This window comes from Ursus maritimus, unplaced genomic scaffold (genome assembly GCF_017311325.1).
Source record: "Ursus maritimus isolate PB19 unplaced genomic scaffold, ASM1731132v1 scaffold_8, whole genome shotgun sequence".
Lineage (NCBI taxonomy): Eukaryota > Metazoa > Chordata > Mammalia > Carnivora > Ursidae > Ursus > Ursus maritimus.
The window spans coordinates 70,824,404-70,840,356 of record NW_024426996.1 but is presented as its reverse complement, the minus strand read 5'-3'; the positions used below and the strand labels follow the sequence as shown (position 1 = coordinate 70,840,356).

Here is a 15,953-nt window from a genome sequence, read left to right as displayed (position 1 = left end):
CAAATTACTTAACTTCCCTGAATTTCCTCATCTGTAAAATGGGAATGATAAACCTAACTGGCAGGATATTTTGAAAAGTAATTGAAAACTGCTTATGGAGTGCTTGGCACATAATAGCAACTCAATAAATATTAGTCTGGCAGTTATTATTTCCTGAAAACAAAACCCACTCGTCTTTGGTGGAAGAGAGGGCATCTGTCAAAGGTGTCAGTTTGGGGCCAGAAAAATCTTTCTTTTGATGACTTAAACTTTCCTCACCTGTTCCCCAACTTCACCTCTGTGGGGGCTCCTTTCTCCGGGACTCTGGCCAATATTAGCGGAGCCAGTTTTTGTTTGTCTGTTTGTTTGTCAAACTGGTGGTTGCCAGGTGTAGGTGGGTGGGGGATGGGCGAAATAACTGAAGAGGATTAAAAGGTACATAAAATACGTTACAAAATAAGTCAGGGAGATGAAAAGTACAGCACAGGCAATATAGGCAATAATATAATAACTTATGGTGACAGGTGGTGAGCATTGAGTAGTGTATACACAACTGTCGAATCACTACGTTGTACACCTGAAACTCGCATAACACTGTATGTTAACTATACTTCAATCAAAACAAAAACAAAAACGTCTCAGTCCTTAGAGCGTGCGAGTGTTGATCTCGGGGTTGTGAGTTGGAGCCCCACCTTGTTACACCCAAGTAATCTCTATAGAGATTACTTAAAAATAAAACCTTTAAAAAAAAATTAGCCAAGAGCCAAGAGTCCTGTCGCCAGTCAAGTCCCAACTCAATCTTGGACCTGAAGCCGCTCGCAGAGGCAGGAAGCCAGGGGGTGTGGTGTCGGAGCGCAGCTGGAGGGAGTCATCTAGGTGCCAGAGAAGTTGAGTCAGAAGCAGAGTTGGAGGGACAAGTCGCCCGCGATGACAGCCCGGGGGCTCACGCCTTCGCTGCTGCTGCTGCTGCTGCTGGTGGTGGTCGCGGGCGCTGGGGGCGCCCGGTGGCGCGGAGAAGGCACCACCAGGCACCTGGAGAGCATTATGCGGGGCCGATGCGCGGAGTACATCGCCCGGCTGAATCCGGACCAGCGGTGAGCCGGCCGGGGAAGCGGGGAGGTCTAGAGGTGAGGAAGGTGTCGGGAGGGGCAGATGGAGTCTGAAGGGTAGGGGGTGGGGGGAGTGGACGATCTCGACCGAGACGTGTGAGCGGGGGAAGGTGGGGGTTCTAAAGGTCCGGGGAGCCAAGTGCAGAGGGTGGGAAGTCTAAGGGTGAGGGGTGTGTGTGTGTGTGTTTAAGTGTGTAAGCGAAGGAGGCTGTGGTCCGTCAGTCTAGAGGCGAGGGTTAAGTAGAGGTGAGTCTGGATGACAGCCAGTAAGCATGTGCTTAGCCAGAATGGTCAGACCCAGGAGACCCACCTGGAAATTGGTGAATCCAGGGACTTGGGGAATTCAAATTTCATATCCTCTGAAACCTAGAGGAGTTTATGAGTTTGAATGTCTCTTGCCAGCACAGTGCTTCTTACTAATTTTTGTTCCTTTCTTTGGACCTACTTTTTCTATTTTCATAATGTCTTTTTCTTGTGCCAGTTTTTTTTTTTTTTCTGAATCATTTCAGACAAATAAAAAGAGCAGAAAATAATATAAGAAACACCTATATTACCTGCTGCCCCACACAAGAAATCGACAGTTACAAATGCCTTGGGAAATGTTTTTGGAAAGCTAGGATGGACTTGAAGAGTTGTGGCTGTCACCAGAGGGCATCCTGTCTGCCTTAGTGTCACCTAATACAAAGGGTGACGGCGTGGGGTGTCAGCCACTAGATCAGCCCAGATCCTTTGGCTTGAGCAGACGGTTTTTATTACTTTCAAAGGAGACAGGGAGATAGTTCTCAAAGACTATCTCCTCTAACACAAACTTCAGGGCTGCTTTAGGCTGCCAGCCAACAACATTTGGGTCAGTTTGTCCCTACAAACAGGAACCTAGTCACAGGTACTTAGTAAAACTTTTGTAATCTTTTGAGCATGGCGTTCAAAGGGTTTGCTTAACTCTGGAATTTCCCAAGAACATCCGCTGCTCTCTTGAGTACCTTTGGGCTTTCCCAGGAACGGGGTGGTTCTATAGGACTTGTGAAGCTGACAATGAGCATGCTGGAGAACAAGAGAGTGTATTCCTTGTAACTTCTCACTGTGGTCCCTGATAACCTTATCCCTAAGTAACACTCGCAGGAGGTGAAAACAGCTTTTCTCAACACCCAGTGCGCATTCCTGGTTTTATAAGGTGTCGTCCACCGGCCTGATCACACGTGGCCCCGGGCACAGTGGACCTTAAGTCTCAATGGAGAGGCCCCTGAAGTTGGGAGCCTGGGTTTATGGGAATGGTCGTCCTGCAGCAAAGTACCTTTTCTGCTCATCTTTGGGGGCCCGCAGGGGACAAGAGTGTTCCTTATCTCTGAAAAATGTGTCTGAGACTGTCTGAGAGCCATTTCCACTGTCGGATTTCCAAATCCATCACCTAGGTTTTTCTTCTCCTCGTCTGAATGGGGGTTAATGCACAAGACAGGACAATCTGCTGTCTTTTTTGTGCCTAGTTCTGCAGAGTTGATAAATGGCAAAATTGCTCGGAAAGCTGTTGGAGTACTTAGAGAGAAATGGCAATACTTCACGACACCTCATGATGTGTTGTTTTTTCTTCTCCTTCTTTTCACGTGTGCTGCCGTACAGGGACAAGAACTGCACAGCTCTCTGGGAGGCCTTTAGAATGGTGCTGCTGCGGAAGGATCCTTGTTCTGTATTTCCCTCAGACTACGACCTGTTTATTAACCTCTCCAGACATTCCATTCCCAGAGACAAGGTAAAACATTCCTCTCTGTCGAGAGAGAGGGTGCATGGGTCAGGTGTTTGCGACCCTGAGGGCGCCTGTTTCAGTTTCCCCCAAAAATCAAGCAGCAAACTCACCTGAGCTCTCTGATGGGAAGGCATCTTTGTCTCCAGTGGTAATTCTGGGTCTCCTGCCTGTCTGGGCAGAAGGAACTGTCCTACATCAACAAGGCTGTGCGGGAATCACTATGATAGGACCTTGCCACACCTCTCTCCTGCCCTCTTCCCCCAGCCAGTGCTGAGTAACTTTGTCCTATCTGGCCCCAAAGGCCTGAACTTTTGAGTGACTCAGAAGACCCTTAACCTCAGTATCTTCCCAGAAGACCCATCCCTCCTTTTAAGGGACCTTAAGCTTCTATCTATTCAGTACCAATTTCTTTAAGAAAACCACACGTCTGTGTTCTAATAAAATGAAAATAAATGAGAAAATCTACATAAAATGCTTGCTTAGGAAAAGTTTAAAGAAAGCCAGATAGCTTCGTTTGGTTTCTCGACAACATAATTCTTAACCTGATTTTTCATTGTAAAATCACGTAACATTGATGTTTACAAATGAAAAAATCTTAACATTGTGTTTTTTTACATTTGTAAATGGAGCTGAAAGGTTCAGAGACATAATAGATTGAAAATACTGATTTTTAAGAATATGTTGCATTTTGAATCTCGCTGCCTCCCTGCCAGTAAAACGAAGAACCCTAAATTTTGTTCTCTTCTTTCATAGATTTTGATGCTAGTTGATGAACTCAGTAGGTTGTTACTGAGCTCCTGCCGAGTGTTGGACCTAGTGCTAAGGCTTGAGGATGCTTGCAATGGGGAACAAAACAGCCCCTGCCCTCGGGAAGCTTCAAGGCTAGGCATAGCCCAGCTGGACTCCTGAGGGTCTGATGAGATCCTGAGAGGGATATTGTTATTTGTATTACGGTTGTCTGAAAACACTGTAGCAGTAGAGTGGAAACTGTAAAAGACAATATAAAAGTAACATATTTCTGAGGCACTTTACACCCTCCAAAGTGCTTTTTGTGGTGACGTATCATCCTGAACACAGCTATGGAAGAAGAGAAAGGGCTCGTGCTCCCCATTTTCCAGATGTGGAAACTGAGCCACAGGGCTATGACATGCCTTGCTCAAGATCACACATCTAGTGTATGACAGAGCCAGGATTTGAACCCAGGTCCTTTGATCTCTTTTTAAATCCAGAGATTAATATCTGTAATTACTACTGGGAAAGTACTTTGTTAATGTGTGCATGATACCCTTGGAATGATGGGAGGACAGATCGTGGCACTCCCTGAACGGGTAAACAAAGACAAAGACAAAGAAAGTTCAAGTGTTGTGGGGCAAGTCAGACTGGAATAAGAAATGCACTGCCTGGCTGAAAAATAGATCTGCTTTGATTTCATTTTCATGTTATTTTGTGTCTGTTTCTCCTTAGTCCCTGTTCTGGGAAAACAACCACCTCCTTGTCACGAGCTATACAGAGAGTGGCCGGCGCTTGATGCCTCTGTGCAATGTTCTGTACGGGAGGTTTGGCGATTTTCTGAGCTGGTGTCGACAGGAAAATGGCTCCGGTAAGACTTCCAGACAAATCGCCAGGAAAGTAAGAGCTCCTGGTTAAGTCGATCTGTGCCTTTGCCATTTGTGCTAAATGCTTTCCTATGCATTCGTCTCATTTGATTCCCCCCAAATCCTCTGAGGTAGGTGGTAATAATAATAATTAATAAGAATAATACTAGAGAGAAAGCACTTACTTATCTTTTGCTGAGTACTCTTTAAGCCCTTGACATATATTAACTAGTTTAATCTCTGCAGCAGCCCCAAGAGATAGGTCCTCTCCTAATCCCTGTTGTGATAAATAAGGAAACTGAGGCACAGCAAGGTTAAGAAACTTGCTGAGAAGTGAACAGCTAGGAAGCGGCAGAGTCGGACTGTCCAACTCGAGAGCGTGTGCTCCCAACCCTGCCCAACCCAGCCTCATGATTCTCATTTTCCAGAAGGGGAAACTGAAGTTTAGGGAGGTTAAATCACTCAAACGAGTAGGGCCAGTAGTTAATCCTCTTCTGATGGATCTGAAGCCTGTGCTCTTAAATGCCACTCCAAGTACCAGAAGACAGTTTGAGATTAAAATCATAGTGAAAGTCGCAAGGGCTGGCCTGATGGTAATAAGAGCTCTCCTTGTGTATCCAGAGCCTTCGGAGAGCTGGAGATATAGCAGTCCCCATCCTCAGCGGGCTTATAGCCTTGTGAGGAGCATTTCCTTGCATGCTGTGCTCTGAGGCAGGAAAGGCCGGACCTAAGCAGTAGCACAGTCACCAGCCTAGGCCAGGTATCCAGGAAGCTTCCCAGCGGCTCTTGGTTCTCAATGAGTTTTGAAGCGTGATCAGGAAAGGAAGTGGGAGGACGTGTTCCCTTCATGAAAACCGGAGATTCCTCCTGCCTGGGTATTGGAGTCACTTTAAAAGTTAGCCTAAGCTCCATTCTGTGTATCCTCTTCCATTCATTCATTTATCCAACTACAAGCCGTAGAGTGCCTACTCTGTGCCTCTAGGCACTGGGAACACAGCAGAGAATAAAACAGGAAAATAATACTCCAGCCTTACATTACAGATGGGGAGATAAGACAAGACACAGGAAAATCAAATAGTCTGCCGTAAGATTACATGGGCTACAGAGAGAAACAAATCAGGAAAAGAGGGTAGGAAGTGCTAGAAGGGTGAGGAAGAGGGAGGACAGTGTTGCAGGTTTACATTGGTGTCCAGAGGAAGCCTCACTGAGAAGCTATTTGAGCAAAGATCTGAAGGAGTTGAGGAAGAACATTTCCTGAGAAAGGGGACAGCAAGTGCAAAGGCCCTGAGGCAGAAGTGTATCTGACATATTTAAGGAACAGCAAGGACATCAATAAGAAAAGAGAAAAGTAGTAGGCTATGAGGCTAGAGGAATAAAGGAGGGCCAGACAGCATGGGGCTTTCACTGGGAGAGAGATGGGAAAATTGCAGGGTTCAGGTCAGTGGACATGGCCATTCATCCAATAGACAGTGACCCGGAAGTCTGTCTGATTATCCTGCAGCAGGGATGTGTGGAGTCTGAGGAAAAGAATGTGAAGGAAAGGAGAGTATGGTATAATCACAAATACTCAGTTGTTGTCCCTAGTTCCTGGCACACGGCTCCTAAAACCCTGGGAATGTGAGGAGTAATAAGAGTGTCTTTTGTGTGATCATGACATGGCTAGTGGTTAGGGGTCGCTAGATAGCTTCACATGTGGACTGGTTGCCAGAAAGACCAAGGAAAATCAGATTAGAGCCTGTGAGCTTTGGGCCCCATCCCTGTCCTCCAGGAAGGAAGGAGGGGCTGGAGATTGAGTTAATCACAAAGGCAATGATTTAATCAATCGTGTCTGCCTAATGAAATCTCATAAAACCCGTGGTGGGGTTCAGAGGGCTTCTGAGTTTGTGAACACAGATGCTGGGAGGGTGATGGGCCCTCAGGGAGCATGGAAACTCCCCATATTTCCCTTCAGACTTACACATTTTGCCCTTTTTGGTTCTCTCTGGAGGGACTTGTCAATGAGCTCTTTCTCCCTTTTTACAGAGTAAATGGGGGACAAGTCCCATTATATGGCTGCTGAATTCTGTCATTAGAATTTTTATTTTATTTATTTTTATTTACTTATTTATTTTAAAGAATTTATTTATTTATTTGAGAGAGAGAGTGCACAAGCAGGGGGAGCGGCGGAGGGAGAGGGGGAGGGAGAAGCCAGCTCCCCTCTGAGCAGGGATCCTGACATGGGGCTCCATCCCAGGACCCTGGGATCATGACTTGAGCCTAAGTCAGACACTTAACCGATCGAGTCACCCAGGCACCCCTGTCGTTAGAATTTTTAAAATGTAATACATGTTAACACTTTATCTATTTTAAATGTCACAAAATTTCTGTTTTCTGGCTAAGGACTATCACTTTCTTGGTGTATTTTTGTTGCATTTACTTCCAAGACCAGGGCTCACTGGAGAAGGCACTTCACCCAACAGAGCAAAGATTTTTTTTTAATCACTTCACTGGACCCTCAGTAAAGAAATCGCGGAGCGAGCATCTGATGCGTGGTGGTCGGCAGCCTCACTCAGTAGCCCACTGCCTTCCTCATATTTGTGCAGAGCAAAATGACACCTGCCTTTCTATCAGAGATTGGGTTCTTTGTGGATGGGGTAGGCAGAACTGTGAACGTCAGACTTGTAAACACAGGCTAAGTAGGTTTTGTGGGGCAGCGAATATTTTAAATTAATTCTTCTCTGATCCAATGTTTGGAATGAAACACGTTTGTCCATTTTCCCCTCAGGACTCGATTACCAGTCCTGCCCTTCATCAGAAGATTGTGAAAACAACGCCGTGGATTCTTTCTGGAGAAGGGCGTCTATGCAGGTGAGCTTGGGAAGGACGCTAGGATGCTGAGCACACGTGGGCCCCCACGAACACAGGATTGAAGGGTTCAGAGACAGGGCCGTCGGGTCATGACTTAACGTCCCTGAGCCTCTCTTTCTGTCCATGGTTGCCACATTCTGATTCGCTCTGTCTGCTCCATAATGGTGTGAGGGCTTAAGGGCCTAAATCGTGCAGCACCTGGCACAGCCCACACACGCGTGAGTGTTGGTGTAGATGCGGGTATAACACAGGCACTATTAGCACTGTCATGTTCTGGCTGCTCTGAGTATTTGGAATCAATGCGATTTTGCTTGCTATGTAAAATGGGGTGGCCCCTGTTTTATGTGAGACCCTGGGACATCTGAAATCCAGATGTGGGGGTCAGAAATGTCCCCAAGACGGCTAGTCATGATAGAGGAGGTGATAGGAGGTAGTGGGTGACAGGTGAGGGGAAGGTAAACTGGAGACACAGAAATGGCCCCTTACCGAAGGTCTATTCCTCAGAGAACACAGCCACCAGGGATGGTGACAGTCTATTAAATGTTAGCCATATTGACTTCAGGGTCCTGCCACCCACCACCAACAACTCCCTTTCGGGGCTGTCCATGTCCCTTTTGTCCCATTCTGGATCCCCAGGGGTCCACTGGGTCCCTTGTTGATCAGAGTGAGATGACTTTGGTTAAATCCTCTTCCACGGTGTGGTTTGGAGCGGGACAGAAGGTCAGCTCCAAGCCAAAGTCACTGCTTATTCCTGAGCTCTCCTGCTGCTCCAGTGGGAGCACCCCATTTATGCTCACTACCCGGGGGCTCCATTTCCAGTGGAGACTCCACTCCACGAGCACTGGGCTGCTAGAGCCCCTCATGGAGGCTACGGGGGCATCATCACCTGAATGTGGGATCATAACCGCAACTCAGGGGCAATGTCGACATTCTCGGAAAGGAGCTAAGAATCATGCCCACATTTTATGAGCCCTTAGAATATGCTGGATAGTCTGTGCACAAGGAGAGGCAGTTTAGTGATGAGACGGTCTGAACTGTAGCAGAGAAGTATTCAACACATGTTAATAATTATTATTGTGTTTAATTTATTTTTATTTATTTTTTTAAAGATTTTAAAAATTTATTTATTTTAGAGAGAGAGAAAGCATGCACGTGAGTGGGGGGAGGGGCAGAGGGAGAGACTCTCAAGCAGACTCTGCACTGAGAACCAGAGCCTGGCACGGGACTCGATCCCATGACCTCGAGATCATGACCTGAGCTGAAACCAAGAGTCGGATGCTTAACCGACTGAGCCACCCAGGTGCCCCAATAATTATTATTTTAAATGATTTAATCTTTACACCAATCCTATGAAGTTAGGGACCCTTATGACCCCTGTTTTACAGATAGGAAAAATGAGGCACAAAGAGATCAAGAAACTTAAGCAGGCTTATCTTTTTAATTTATGTATTTTCTTTCTATTCAACTTATTAAGCAGACTTATTCCAGAGCTAATACGTGGAGGAGCCGGAGAACAAATTTTTCAACCACTACATCATAGAGCCTCATTGTATCTGCATGCATTTTTTATTACATTTTTTTCTTATCAATGTAATAGCTGCTCAGGATAAAAAGTGACAAATAACAGAAAATACAGATAAAGAAATTAATCACGTATGTGCCTACTGCCTGAAGGCAACTCCTTCGGCATTGCGGTCTTCAGACTTCACATTTGTGGACTTGCCCACGACCATTAGCACTGAGTCTTTGGAGCACCCCGAGACATGCACGACACGAAGTGTATTGTTGCTTTGCTGCCGCCGGTACGGGCATCACTAAGTCCAGTCATCTCTCAGTGCCATGTGCCTCCCCAGCCCCCCACCTCACTCCGGTATAAACCTTTCATCAGGGAAATTGCATGTTCCGGTAGCATCATAAAGTGGAGATTTGGGAATGTCTCTGGATCTGTCTCTTCCTTGGGAATTTTGGGGGGTTGACTAATGTTCCCAGACTTTTGCCCATTTATTTTTAGCATAGTAGAGCTCGTGCTTTGTCTTCCTAATATTGCATTTTGCTTTACATATCCGTACTTCCTCTGCGTTTGCAAATCTATTGCAGTTTTATTAATGGCTGGCTAATATTTCAGACACTTCGGTACTATGGGTTACTTGCCGCTCCTTTGTTGTTGACTATTTTAAATGGCTTACAAACAATGCCACAGTACACACCTTTGTGCGCGATGCTTGTGATGGTCCTCAGAGCTGTTTACAAAATATGTCTGGCTTATCTTCTGCACACGTGGTTTGCGTTCCCCTGCCCGTTGACGTTACTTGCTTGTGACTTCTTGTAACTTGCCAATGAGATATGAGAGGGAGTGTGTATGATTTCTGGGTGGAAATGTCTCAGAACTGGTCTGTGATTTGCCACTGTCCCCTTCTCCCTTCCCTGACAATCAACGACTTTGCAAGTAGGGACTCTTCGTCAGCTGAGGTCCCAGAGCGATGACATAGGGAACAAAACCCCAGTGGACTTGGGATAAAGATATGTCACGTGAGCATGGAATAAATCTTTGTTGTTTAAAGCCACTGTGATTTTGTTTGGCTGCGTACTTTAGTTTATTCCAGCTGATACAATGCTGGAAACTGATCATTTCACATGGTCTTCCTGGAGTAGATTCCCAGCCATGGAATCGCAGAGTCTATGCGTTTTTGACATTTCAAAGCAATTTGCGTTCCAAGATACGCCAGTTGCATCCCTACCAGCTGCACGAAATACCAAATTTAGTACATTCTTGCTCACACTGAGGAATGTCAATTTTAAGAAATTGCTCATTTTGCAGCTGAAAAATAACATGTATTAATTTACTCAAAATTCTTGTTTCTTCTTACAGTATTCAAGAGATAGTTCTGGGGTGATCCACGTCATGCTGAATGGTTCAGAGCCAGCAGGAGCCTATCCCATTAAAGGGTAAGAAAACCAGCATCAACAAACACAACAAAGAATGCCAACACGTTTATTTAGTTTTTTCAAATGTAAGCTTAAGAAAACTGTCTTAATTACCAGCATAATGCTTGCTTTTGTAAACTCCAGGAAAGCAAAACAGTGGAATGGCCTGGAGGTCAGAGCATGACTCTGCATCTCTATGGTTAATAGCTAATGAATGCCTGAATGAAATAAGTAACCTAAAAATAAAAGCCAAAAACACCCCCACCGAATACCCTGAAAGTTTTCCAACAGAAGTAATGTGTAAATCAACTACCAATGGAATGGGAAAAGTATCCTATTGCTTTAGGACTCTGAGAAATATCGGGGTGCCTGGCTGGCTCAGTCAGTTAAGCGTCTGACTCTTGATTTCATCTCAGGTCCTGATCTCAGGGTCTCGGTGTGGAGTCCGCTTGAGATTCTCTCTCTCTCCCTCTTCCTTCGCCCCCCACGTGCTCACTTACTCTCTCGCTTTCTCTCTAAATAAACAAATTAAAAAAAATCTTTTTAAAAACATGTCTTTCGTGTTTCTCAGTTTTTTTGCAGATTTTGAAATTCCCTATTTCCAGAAGGATAAAATCACACGAATTGAGATCTGGGTTATGCATGATATTGGAAGACCAAAAGCGTAAGTCAAAGTGTTACTGGTGATGGTAATTGTGCAAACATGCTTCTCTTGAATAAGATATAGTGAAACCCGTTTCACATTTTCATTTTTTGGGAAACAACACTGTTCTCTGTTTCAAATGTCATGGGTAAAGAAAGACAAAGCCTTGACTTTTTGGAAATGCCACTAACCAGTCCCGAGCCCAGAGAAAAGACCTCTTTTATTCAGTTACTATTCTCAGCCAAGGAAAATGGGGTTCCTTTCTGAGCTACCTGGGTAGCACTGGATAGGAAAGGTCCTTCTACATTTGTGTGGGTCAAAGCCTGTTTCTCCTCCTGGTTGTTTGAAAGCCCCCAGCAGGAGTTCTCAGAATTGACCCAAGGACTATGTAATAAAGACTTTATTCTCAGAGAACAACCGTTTCCACAACTAGGCCTCGGATAACTGGCCAAGGAAACTGTTAAGATCCATATTTTCTGGAAAACCACTTGAGTTTATATAGAGGCAAGCCTGACTTCATTCTTCTCATCAGTGAGGAGCATTGCTGGAAAAAAAGGGAAGATAAGAAACGTAAACCCAGATGATTCAGAGACAAGCCAAGGAGGCCCACCCTGGTTCAAGTTCAGCCATGTCAGGCTTCTTCAGAGGCCAGCTGGGGCCTTGCTCTTCAGAGCATTGATGAAAAGTATTGCTAACCCCAGTGAGTATGTTTTGGGAGAATCTTAGCAACTTCCCCATTTCAGGCCTCTAGAACCGTCTAAGACTCACCGTGTAATGAGGGATTATTTTTTCCTGTCTCTTAAACAAGAGATGAAGCCTGCAAATGACTTACTACATAGTAATACCAGGATCTGCATTTCTCTTCCCAGAAGACAAATTATACTTATGTTGCACAAAAAAACAGTGTATATTATTTTTCTTCTTTCTGTGGGAAGTTGCTCTTTGTCTAGAAATTACACTTGCTTGTTGTTTTAATGTTTCTATCAGAGGCAGCTTGCCCTTTGAACCTATCTTTAGTGAGATAAGGAAATTGCAATTCAACGTTATCTTGGACCAACGTGTCTGCTACAGAGGAGACGATAAAAGGGCCCAGAGCACGTGGTTGTATGTTTGTGCCACGGAGTGGAGTTATGGGTCATGAGCTAAGGAAGTAGGGGGTCCTGAACTGCTCAGATTTTAGGGGAAAAAAAACAACCTTATAGACAAAAGAGCTAAAAACAATAAGGCTGATACCTGATTGTGGTTAGCATTGTTTTAGCTGCCGTTATTAAAAAAAAAAAAAAAAAGTACACTAATCCATTGACTTCTATATCCAGGTGTCCTGTAACCTCCACGTCATTGTTTTCTAAAAAATTCTCAGTAGTGAGCCTGTCCTGGAGAAGGACTTCCTCCCAGATTTTGGCTGGGTTCTAAAACAAGACTTCACTCCACACTTTGCCCTCATCATTCCTGTCATGCCTAGAATGCCACTTCTTTTGTGAAAACTTCCTCCAATCCCTCATTTCCACTCTGTAGACTTCCTCTCTGTTAGTGTTACAGTGAGGAGGCTGTGTCCGTGCTGTTTGACCCCACTGAATTATGGCCACAGGAGGCAGGACGCCCAGTGGATGGGGGAGTGGGGAAATGAATACTCACACCTTGACGGGGTGGGCGGCAGAGGGTGCAATTTAGCACTGCCTGTTATTGGAAAAGAAACAACAGGCCCAATTAATGTCACCTTATATATCAAACTGTACTTCCGTAACAACAACAAAAAAGTAACAGTGGGTCCCAAATGGAGTCATTTCTCCCCACAATAGCAAACCAAGCTTCAACCTCTCCCAGAAATGTGATCTTTAAACAGTCCATCTGAAATTTTCTTATCAGCAGTAGTGAGGTCATCTGTACACTAAATACTGGCCTCTCCCTTCCGACAAAGAGAAGAGCCAGCCTGCAATAATCCTTTCCTTTCTTTTGCTAATAACTTCCTTGTCACACCCTCCTGACCTTACAAAGCCTTCCATTTCCAAGGACTTAGAGCTGCCTGCCTGTTTACTGGAAGGGATGCCGCTTTATTCCTGAATCCTTGAATAAAGCCAATTAGATTTTCAGGTTTACTCAGTAGAACTTCTGTGCTTTAACACTATCAAGGAGCCTTACATGGCGTGCAAAACGCTAGTGCCTGAAATCCTACTTCCAGGATTTTAGGCTAAGAAAACAAAGAATTAAGGATGTGTTTGAAAATGAAGGGTAGTTTTAGTGTGACATTAAAATATAGGAATCAACCTTGGTCATCAACAAGTGGGGGCTGCTTTTATGAATCATGTTCTGATTCCGTAAGGGAGACCATACAGGAATTTAAAAATAACGGCACAGAAGTATATATGTATGCGTGTGCGTACATATATACGCACACAGACATGCGCCAAAGCAGAATACAAAATGCACTGGACAGCTAGAAGCTTATTATATTTTAAAAGTCTCGTGGGAATGAATGTATTTCAAACGTCTTAAAGGCTATACCCCAAAATGTCAGCAGCACTTAGCCCTAGTGATAAGCAATTGGGGTGATTTCTTTTTCCTTGTGTTTATTTGCATTTTTTGATAATTTTTGATTTGTATGTTCTTGTTTTCATTTAAAGCCTGGCCTAACACACTGTCTGGTGAACAAGCTGGCAGCACTGTGTTGGCCTGGGGCGCGTCACTGAGGTGTGTTGATGGCGAGGGCTCCGGGGCACACTGCGCATGCACCAGAGCAGGTCCTACCAGTGCGCTGGACCCACAAACCTTGTCCTCGGCGCACCCCCTTCTGGGATGCTGCGGGTCTCCCCGCAAGCGGCAGTTTTGGGGGTTACTTCCGCATATTCCCCCAGAGAGGAGAATAACCCAGGAAACACGTGGTCATGGGAAATTTTAATTCACCCAGAAACAGCTTCCCTTTTTCTCCTCCTTTAATCTTACTTATATGCTTTTATATTTTAGGGAATCCTGTGGAGAAGGCAGTGTGAAAATCCTGGAAGACAGACTGAGGAAAATGGGTTTTCAGTACAGCTGTATTAACGATCACCCGTAGGTGGTCTATCGTAATCAGTGTGCGGTTTCAAAGGTGGAGCAGTGAGTTTGGACGGCAAGAGGCTGTTGAATGTGTTCTGCTGGGATCAGCCCTAAGGCCACAGGACTGTGTCTTCTGGGCTGTGTCTTCTGGGGTGTGAGGGCTGGGAGTCCCTTCTGGCCAGGGCTCTGCCGGGGTCCCACCCACTTTTGTCCAGAGCCCTTTTCAAAGATGCTTCAAGGACAAATAGAAACCCTTTTGGGTGTGTGTGTGTGTGTGTATGTATATGTCCTGTTTCCTCTTGCTTGCTTCTGGCAGGTGAGTAACCTGAGAACAGGCACTGTGGTCCCTGCATCCTTGGATGCCACGGATCCTTGCCCAAGATAGGTGCTAGGGTGGGTTTGTTTGAGATGCTTACAGGGAGATGCATAGGAAAATAATAACGGCTACCCTTGATTGAGCACATTACGGGCTAAGTACTTTAGGTACTTATAACAAGTGTTGCCTGAGGGCTTTCCTGAGTCTTGGCAATTTAAGATTTTACTTATTTATTTGGGGGAGAGAGAGAGAGAGAGAGCGCGATAGTGCGGTGTGCAGGAGTGGTGGGAGAGGGGCAGATAGAGAGGTAGAGGGAAAAATCTCAAGCAGACTCCACACCGAGTAAGAAGCCTGACTCCAGGCTCGATCTCACGACCCTGAGATCACCACCTGAACTGAAACCAAGAGTTGGATGCTCAACCGCCTGAGCCACCCAGGCGCCCAAGTCTTGGAAATTTCGATAAGCTTGGCTAAAACCCTAGTACAGCTGAAAACCCTCTCCTGCACTGGGAACTCCTTACCTTGCTGCTTCCTGCTTTTCTCTGCCTCAGTGCCTAAGTCTGCCGCCTGGCTTGGTTCCTCAGGCTGGAAGTGCAACATTGCAAGGACTTAGTGGCTTTCCTGAAAATTTGAAGGTGTGGCAGAGTGGAAATTCCATCTGCAGTCTTGTCCAGCCCTCACGACCATCCGCTGGCTCTGCTGCACTGGGCCTTCTCATTAGCTCTGTGAGCAAAGCCCACTGGAAATATGGGTTGGTCTCCCCCCATTTCACCAGATAAGAGCCCCACAGAGCTGTTCTCCACAGCTTGGTGCTGTACCAGTGTACTCATCTGTTACTGTTAATGCTCTCAGGAAACTCAAAAGTGAGGTGTTACCACCCTCTGTTAAAAACAAAACAAAGCAAATAGTGTTTTGGGGAACTATCGGCTATGTACAGGAAAATGCACCAATCATAAGTACGCAGTGGGATGAATTTTCCCAAGTTCAACACACACATGTTGGATCGAGAAACAACATAACCCAGCGGCTGAGTCTCCCCTCACCCTCCCTTCCGGCCTTCCTGCCTGCCCACAATAGTAATCTCTCTCTAGACTTGTCTTAGATTGCTTGTGTCTGTTGTTAAGCTTTATATAAATATCCCTTTTCCGTGGATGGGTAAATTAAGGGTCAGAGAGATGAAGTAAGTTTTCCAAGGTCACCACTCAGTGACAGAGCTGACTTTGGAACCCAGCATTGTATGGCTTTGAAGGATGCTTTTTTTCTTTCTACTATAGGACCCTTCCTTTCTTTAAGCACCGGATTTTATTTTTTTAAGTCTTTATTCAAATTGCAGTTAGTTAACATTCAGTGCAATACTAGTTTCAGGTGAACAATATAGTGATTCCACATTTCAGTACAACACCGGGTGCTCATCACCACAAGAAAGCACCAGATTTTCATAAATCTGTCTTAAAAGGCAGTTCTTTGCTAAAGCAGCTCAATGATGGAGAAAATTGTGCCTAAAAATTCTGCATTTGGGACCACTTTGCTTTGGCCCAGGAACTCCTTCGAGGAGGCTGTCTTTGTACGTCATCAGGTCAAGTGTGGTGACTGAGGCCAGAGCCCAGGTCTCCTTCCCTGCTCACGGCTATCCCCAGGGACTCAGTCTGCTTTCACTTGCTCTAGTGTTGTCCCCACCTGTGCTGCCCTTAAGGGCTCTTCCCTGGCAAGCCTGGCTCAGCTCCCCCTCTCCCACTTCTTTACTGCCCATGGGCTCTGGTGTTCATCT

The 15,953-nt window shown here is 45.4% G+C and overlaps 1 protein-coding gene across 9 annotated transcripts in view; it reads left to right on the top strand.

The window, feature by feature from the left end:
- The first annotated feature begins 308 nt into the window (after positions 1-308).
- BST1 (bone marrow stromal cell antigen 1) overlaps positions 309-15,953 on the top strand; it is a 52,995-nt gene continuing 37,350 nt past the window's right edge. For 2 of the 9 annotated variants that reach the window (XR_005833386.1, XR_005833385.1), the window contains exons 1-7: positions 315-1,073; positions 2,703-2,832; positions 4,291-4,426; positions 7,186-7,268; positions 10,138-10,214; positions 10,765-10,857; positions 13,798-13,884. Coding sequence is in view for 5 of the 9 variants with exons in the window: in XM_008685788.2 (XP_008684010.2) it covers positions 907-1,073; positions 2,703-2,832; positions 4,291-4,426; positions 7,186-7,268; positions 10,138-10,214; positions 10,765-10,857; positions 13,798-13,888 (777 nt within the window). In the remaining 4 variants the exon portion in view is untranslated. Of the gene's footprint in view, positions 1,074-2,702; positions 2,833-4,290; positions 4,427-7,185; positions 7,269-10,137; positions 10,215-10,764; positions 10,858-13,797; positions 13,922-15,953 lie in introns of all 9 variants that reach the window. The other 7 variants (XR_005833384.1, XM_040624876.1, XM_008685788.2 and 4 more) reach the window with 7 other exon arrangements.